This window comes from Ananas comosus, linkage group 13, assembly GCF_001540865.1.
Source record: "Ananas comosus cultivar F153 linkage group 13, ASM154086v1, whole genome shotgun sequence".
NCBI classification, from domain to species: domain Eukaryota; kingdom Viridiplantae; phylum Streptophyta; class Magnoliopsida; order Poales; family Bromeliaceae; genus Ananas; species Ananas comosus.
This window is the reverse complement of record NC_033633.1, coordinates 9,941,013-9,948,871: the sequence shown is the minus strand read 5'-3', so window position 1 is coordinate 9,948,871 and position 7,859 is coordinate 9,941,013. Positions and strand designations below refer to the sequence as shown.

The 7,859-nt window shown below is 38.3% G+C and overlaps 1 protein-coding gene across 1 annotated transcript; it reads left to right on the top strand.

The window, feature by feature from the left end:
* Positions 2,494 to 7,555, top strand: LOC109719048. Its single transcript, XM_020245553.1, has 7 exons — positions 2,494 to 2,624; positions 2,724 to 2,762; positions 2,925 to 2,978; positions 3,304 to 3,357; positions 6,323 to 6,376; positions 6,457 to 6,528; positions 7,275 to 7,555. Exons 1-7 carry the CDS (start codon positions 2,568 to 2,570, stop codon positions 7,407 to 7,409), a joined length of 465 nt encoding a protein of 154 aa, XP_020101142.1. The 5' UTR covers positions 2,494 to 2,567; the 3' UTR covers positions 7,410 to 7,555.

Sequence of the window (7,859 nt, the reverse complement as noted above, 5' to 3'; positions counted from 1 at the left end):
GTTGCTATTCTAGGGCACGGATTTGGGGATTTTGGAAATCTAGGGTGTTGATCTAATCTATTAGGTCGCAAACCTAATTGCTAGGTCCCGGAACGCATCGGCGAAGTCGGTTTCTCGATCCGACGAGCGGGTGCGGAGAAATCGCCGAATCGGGTACTAGAGGGCTCGCTTCGCCCCGAGGAGTTAGGGCGACGCGCAAGAACCCCAATGCCGAGTTTCTACCATCGCGGCATCGCCAAGAGGTGGGTGGTGTCCATCCCGAAGCAATCGGGCTCCCTTTTATGTCTAAGCTCTATATTGATCAAATTGCATATTGATATATTGACATCTGCATTATAGGGGGATAAATGGTGATTTGGTCCTATACCTTGCATGTTCTTTGGTAGAATAATGTATTTGGGCTTGGCACTTATATTCAGCATGCTTGAGGTTTATATATGTGATGTGGAACCCTATAATGAGATGATACGTGTGAATGAGAGTTTAGTAATGTATTGGCTATTGCATTGGAAACTTGTAAAGAACGAGTGGCATCTAGTTGATAGTGAATAAGCGAAAGAACGAGTGACATATGTGAGTCGTAGTGTATATGGAACCTATGGACTATATGATGATTGTAACCCTAGAGGATAGGGTATTCTCGAGACGAGGATTGGATCATGCTCACGGCCTGTTTCTAAATCTTGTGATGGAAGCCCCACACAAGTAGTGCGCTCCGGATGTTGGTCACGTGGGATCGCCTATTTTGGGTCCCAAGGGTTGCCTATTTAGGCCCCGGCAGACGGTCTCGGTTCGTAGTGCGAGTTGACCCTCCCTACCTTCGAGATGGCTAGTGAGCAGTAGGCTCCGTCAGGGAAGCCATGAGATTAAGAAGCAAGTAAATGACATTGACGAACAAGTACATAGCTTTACCGTTGACATGACGACAGGTTAGTTGCTTACCGTTCTATTGAACATGCATTCATGTATCTATGATTGGGCATAGTAGTGTAGCTTCACTTTCATGTCTTTACAGCTTTACTTATCTATCTATCTATCGATTATCTACTTGTGCCCGCTTGGACCTAGTGGGGAGATCGGCGGAGTCGGCGGCCAAACCCACTGGGAACTAAGAAAGTTAGTTCTCACCCCACTTTTTACAGGTTCTAGTTCGGGCGTCCCCAGCGAGCGTGAGGATCGTGGTAAGGGCCCGGCGCTCTAGTCGCATTAGCTACCTCCCTTTTTGCATTAGCTGTCACCCTTTTTGTATTTGAGAGTAGATGTTGTATAGGGTGAGGTTTGAGCGATTGTATTCATATTTTGGAAAAAGTAAAAGATGTAATCAAATGTATTAAGTTAAATGAATGCAATAGATAGCATCTTCTCTCTTTTTGTACTGGTATACTTCCATACTTGTATCTTGCTCTCGTCTTGTTGCACGGGTGGTGCTTCTTGATCATGTATTTATGAATTGATTCCTAAGTAAATTCTTATACATGATCTGCTGGTTAGCCTTGGACGGACAGGGGAGGTCCTGTCCGTTCGCCGTCTGTTCGACGCGCCCGGGGCCGGACCAAATTGGTAGCGGTCTCGGGGCGTGACAGTGTGACACAACCGGTCTCTCCCAGAGGGACCGGTTCCCGAGAGCTGGTTTTCTGGGACTTATCAGATTTGTCAGCTTTCTCAATTTTCACGCATTCGGGGACCGGTCTCTCCCACCAGGGACCGGTTCCCGAGAGCTGGTTTTCTGGGACTTATCAGATTTGTCAGCTTTCTCAATTTTCACGCATTCGGGGACCGGTCTCTCCCACCAGGGACCGGTTCTCGAGAGCACAAAACTTGCAGAATGCAGATTTTTGATTTTTTAGCTCTCGAAAACCTCCCACAACGCACTTTTGATCATTTTAACATCTTCGGACTTTTCGAAGTGTACTATCTTCGCACTTTGGTCAATTTGACTAAAGTTCGATATTTAGTTTCCGAATTTTCGGTATATTACAAATGTAATACTGGATTGCATTGTTTATAGCGTTAGTATGTTTGGTTATGTCTATAAAATTTAGTAATCTAGACAATAAAGTATAGTCTATTCCAAAATTGCCCTTAGTTATATTTCGTAAACTTTTTTTTATTGTTTACAAACAATATTTTTTTACCAAATTNCGCTCTTTACCTTCCTCGACGGTGGCACAAAAAAATAACGAAGAAAAAAAAAGATAAAGAGAAAGAAAAGGAATAAGGGTATTTTTGTCCGACGGTAAAAAATCCGGCCCGAATCTGCAAAATTGAAAAAGGTGGCCCAGTTTTGCAAAAGCTCAAAACTTGTGGATTTTTTATGTAAATTGGCCATAAATATTTTATACAAATTAATCTTTAATTTATAATAATATAAATTAAATAATAAAAAATAAGTTAAGTCAACACATTTTCAAACATTGTGTGTGTGAGTGAGTGTGTCCGAATCTTCTAGAGTTTTTTTCCGCGCTCATTTTCTCCCAACTTTGTTTCATTTCAAATCTCCTCTCTCTTTCTCTCTCTCTCTCTTCGCCCTTTCCACAAAACCCTAACCCTAGAAAGCGACCCTGTCCATGGCGGAATCCGACCCAGCTCCATCGTCTCCTCCCCTCGCCCCCGCTCCAACCGCCGTAAGCTCCATCGATCGATCTATTTATTTCTCTCTCTCTCTGTGCCTCTTTTATTTTCATCTTTAATGGATCGGAAACGCCGTGGATTTGTGGCTGCAGAAGAGGGAGGATCTGCAACCCGTGGGAGAAAAGATCGCGGTATGGTGGATTCTTTTTCTTTTCTTCTTTTTTTTTTTTATTGGGTTTTATGGGGTAGTGAGGGATCTAGGGTTTTGTTGCTTGATCTCTCTCGCTCTCTCTTTGTTTTGAGAAAATTTTGATTTGGTTGGTTAATTTGTGGGATGTTTTTGTGATGGATAGGAGTTGAATGAGTCGCAATCGGAATTACTCGGTAGGCTCCGAGGATTGAAGGAGGTATTTATTATTTCATCATCATTTGCTCTGTTTCACTGTTATTTTCTGATGTTTAGGCATAGGTTGAGAATACATTGTCACTCCATTTTTATTTTTGAATTAAAATACATAAAATTGTCAGAAACACACCAATTTTTGATGCTTTAGAAGCTCCGAAAGATCTAAATCACCTCTAGAGTTCTCCTCCGGTGGTCTGATGCTTCTCTGGTGGCGTTTTTGTGCCCTCTAAAGCATTAAAGATGGTGTGTTTGGACACTGCATTCCCAAATTAGGACTTAGTTATTGGAGGTGGTTGTTCGACGAAATTCTTGTGGAATTGTTGCAGGATTTGCAGAACTGGAGATCAAAGTTGGACACTCAGGTTAAGACATACAAAGATGTAAGTTTAATTAAGCACTCTTTTGCTCAATTGCAGATTGTCAGGTGGAAGTTTAAAATGTTGGAATGAATTGTGGTAATTTTGTTGACGATCTTCCATCACATGATTGCCAAACGACACAAATGATCCTCTTGTTTTCAATGCTTGAATAATCTTAGGGTATTTATGGTCATTTGAATTCATGTGGTTGAAGATTGTTAAAAAAATTATTATTATTATTATTTTTTAGAGATAGGTAGCACGCTACCCGCTTCGTTTATTTCATTTAGAAATAAACTTAGCTAGAAATGTGAATCAACTAGGATTCGAACTTGGGACCTCGGGTACCAACCACCAAGCCCTTTGTCACTTATATTAGAATTCAAATATAAGTGGTTGATTGAATAAATTACAAAGTTTTAAAATTTTTAACATTTCAAAGTCTGGGTGGCTATTTGTGATTTCGCTAATGTTCAGGAGTTCCCGGCGCATTTTTCCCTTTGGATATCAACTTGATTAAGAATGTAAACAGTTAACAAATGTAAAAAGGTAATGGTTTTGTTGAGAAGAGTTGACTTTCTTCGCAAATTGATTTTGAGCATCCGTCAGTTGCAATGTTGTTATTTTCTTGGCTTCTCCTATGGAAAAGTTCTATAGGCAAGTTCCCAGTGAAGTTTTAGTTTAATATAGAACTGAACTTAAGCAAAAGTTACATTTCACACAACCAAAATAATATGAAAACGATAGTGGTTTTGGTACAAAACTACAGATGCTGGGGCAAATAACTATGGTGGCATGAATCACCAAATTTGATTTATTCTAGTATGCAGTAGCTTATTGTACTTTGTCGACTATCATCTAGATAGAGCTGCGTGGTACAGTGTGAAGAACTACACTTTAAAGGACCTAAGTAGAGCATAAGAGCTTGGGAGATCTTTTTTCCCCCTCAATGTGCCGTACACTTTTCATCCTTATGGGTTTACTGTGTCTACAATGATTTTCTCATGGTATTACACAGTGTTCATGCTAGTGTAACTAACTTTCTGTAAGTCACTTGGATGCGATGAAAATTTCTCATGTTCTAATTGTTTATGTTGAGGAATGTATCTATACTGTGCTACAAGATAAAAAGTGGGATGCATGCAAAACATGAGAACGGAAAAAAATGTTCATACCTCTTTGGATGCGCTATTGTAAACTTTTTGTTTGTGTACTGTTCGAAGAATCCCTAGCAAACTTTTCATTAATATCTATGCAGTGTTTGAAAAGATGTGCCTAAGGCGCACGTCTAGGTGCGAGGCGCGGGCCTCATCGCCTTAGGGCAGCTGAGGTGCAATGCCCTCTCTGAGGTGCTAGCCTAGGCTCTATGATATTTAAGTTTAATGGTTCTAGAGTTTGGGTTTTCAAGTCTTAGATTTTTTTCAATGCATTTTAAAATGTTAAGGGATGAAAAAAAATTTCTAATTTGAACCTTTTCTTTTCCTTTTCTCTTGGTCATTCTCTTTTTTTCGCAATGGCAACAAGGCAGTAAGCACTTTAAAGTTGAAACATATATTTCTTCTTTTTTTTAGTTTGAGAATATTTATGCATGTGATTTCTTTTCTCTTTTATGGTTATTTTATTTTTGTATGGCTATTCTTGAATTTTTATATAAAACATCAATTTAAACTAGACTCGTAAAGAGTGTTTTATTTTTATTAGAAGTACGCCTCACCTTCTTGAGGCGCGCGCCTCGTGCCTAAGCTTCAGAAGACCTTTGCGCCTTTTTTCACTTTATGTCTTTTCAAACACCGAATCTATGTGATAATCTTCCAGTGTAGCCAGAAGTAGAAACTTTTGTTTGCGCTTTAGCTTTGGAAGTTGAAAAACTCATTTTTGTTTCCGATAGTAGCAGCTAGAAGCTCCAAATGTTTTGTTTCCCAGTTTGCTGAATCCTTTTTAGAATGGGCTAAACAGATACCCACTAAAACAGCACACCTGCTCATATATTCTTGCATTTGCTCTTCTTTCATAGACTCATAATGATATCTTCTTTTCTTTCTTATACATTTAGAGATTTTTAAGTCAACAGCTAGAATAATTTGAAGCATCTCTTTCAAAATTTGGTTGTTGCTGACTGTTTGAGCAACAAGTCTTCAAATTTGAAGCACCTCTTTAATATGTTTTTTCCTCCTTTTTTTTCCATAATTGACTTCGGCCTGTGGTGGTCCAAAGTCAATTATGGTATTTTGGAGAGTTTGAGTTTCAATCAAAGGTGAAATTACGATGAACCTTACAACGAAAATGGGCATTTACGGCCAAAAACTACTTCGCCCCTCCCCAATTTTGATTAAACAAGCACATCCCTGGCGGAGAAGCGAAAAATTCCTTAGTTAAAGTAGATAAATCTTTGAATTCTCAATCTTTATGTTCATTGTTATTAGCAAAGTCATAAGAGAATGTTATTCTTAAAAAAATATGTATTTTAAACTCAGTACTTATCGATGCATTGCTATTTCCCTTACATTTTGCCAATCAAAGGAACCCTATGAGGATTTGAGAAGTTACTGCTAATAAAAATGCTCATTTCCATGTAAATTTTTACAACCTTCTAATGTATTATAGGGGGTTGCTGTGAATCTAGAGTCCATTTTAGAGTTTTAATAGGTGAAAGGTACATTGTATAAAGAGAAAACTCTGATAAAGTCCAATGCACTAAAGTGTATCTAAGCCTTCCTTATTCTTGCCTGCCTTTGCGTCTCTGAAAATATTTGTATCCTCCGCTTTCTCTTTTTCTTTTTTATTGCTTTGTTTGTTGTTGTTCCGTTATATGCTTATCTCATATTGTTGATTTACATTGTCCTATATACCACTGAAACTTGGATTTATCCACCACGTATCAACTATTGTTGTTTTAGCTTTTGGCAAGCAGCTTATTTCTAAGAACCACTGTATTGTTGTGGTAACTATTCAGCGTTGCTTATTGCTTTTGTAATGCTAAAAACAGGAGCTCACAGATCTAAAGCAAACACTCAACACCGAGTTGGAGCAACTGAGATTGGTAAGTAAAAAAAATTTGTTCTGTCGTACTTCTCTCGCGCTATGGTTTTTTTTTCTATGTGTATTTTTATTCCTATTTAGGATTTCCAAGAATTGAGGACAACTCTCCAAAAGCAACAAGAGGATGTCACAGCTAGTCTAAAGAATTTGGGGGTAATTGCTTGCTCGTTTACTTTCTTTCCTAATTGTTCATCTGTAGATAAATGTGGTATATTATACTTGAAATTTAAAACACAGTAGTTCTTAATTTAGTTATAGCTTTCTACGTTCCATACAACCTATTTGGCTTGGCTGCTCGAATCACTTCTTTTAGACGCAGCAGCAAGGAGTTTGGCAAATGGAAGTTCTGATGTTGTTGCTGTTCAGGATGCTGAACTTAGCTTCTGAATCGCCCAGAAGCTGAGTTTGATCCTTAAACAACCACTCATCAGCAATTATCGGGCAAAAAAATTGCCATTGCAGGAAAAATAGAAACAGCTATGAAGAAGAAGAATAGCTCTTCTTGCTGTCACATTCTCATCTCCTCCCTCATTTAAACAACTATATGGAGGCAAAAAGACGAGCGAATTGATTAACTTGAATTTAACCCACAAACTTTTGATCGTGACTCAGTTCCCTTGTTCTATGTTATCAGAGTTCGTTTGAACTGCAAATGCTTGTTCAAATAGCTTAATTGTTCCGAACATTTGCTTAACCCGAGTAGCAGCCATTCTGCAAGTAATAATATAATTTGTCGAACATAAAACATTCGACAAGTTATATGAAATACTATAACACCGTTTTCTAGTAACTTAAGCTTTTTAGAATATAACTATTATTTCGCATGGTACGAGAGTAGGTCTTTGAGTTCAAAAATGGATGTGTTGTGCTTAAATGAAAGATGGTTCTCGTATGTTCAGATGCAGGACTTGGCCGAAAGCCAAAAGGAAGAAGATCAGCAAAAGAATAATGCAGAGTGCGAAGAAGCCGCTTTAGAAGGCCAAAACGGTGCAATTCAATCAGAGGGCTCTGCTGCTGCAGAGTCCTCACCCTAGGGAGAAGGTATGGTGTTATGCTCCTCATATGGACTAGGAGCTTTTTAGCCTCTTATGAATTGGTCACTGTTTTCCTGTTTGTCATGTTCATGAACTATATAAAGCATGCCTATTAGCCTATTATTATTATTATTATTATTGTTTTTCCTTCCTATGATCTATTTCTAGCTAATTTATATAATTGGGAAAACATCAAATCCTTCGCCGCATTTTCTAGCTTGTCGTCACTTTGCCACATTTTGATTCAAAAAGTTTCACTTTACTCTCATGTAGTTTAATTTTTATTTTATTGAAAAATTTTATATAGTGAAAATGAGCTAAATCATAGGGAGGGAGGGCTAAGTAAAGCTTTTTAAATCACATGATGACAAAGTGAAGATGAGTTAAATCACAGGTTTATCCTATATAATTTTAGAGGCCGTTATCATTACCTAGAATTGAGCCGGAATA

Excerpts from the sequence above, each read along its gene's own strand:
- LOC109719048 (XM_020245553.1), top strand. The coding sequence starts at position 2,568 with ATGGCGGAATCCGACCCAGCTCCATCGTCTCCTCCCCTCGCCCCCGCT. Across the intron at positions 3,358-6,322 it reads AGGTTAAGACATACAAAGAT|GAGCTCACAGATCTAAAGCA; the intron begins GTAAGTTTAATT and ends TGCTAAAAACAG. Across the intron at positions 6,377-6,456 it reads AGTTGGAGCAACTGAGATTG|GATTTCCAAGAATTGAGGAC; the intron begins GTAAGTAAAAAA and ends ATTCCTATTTAG.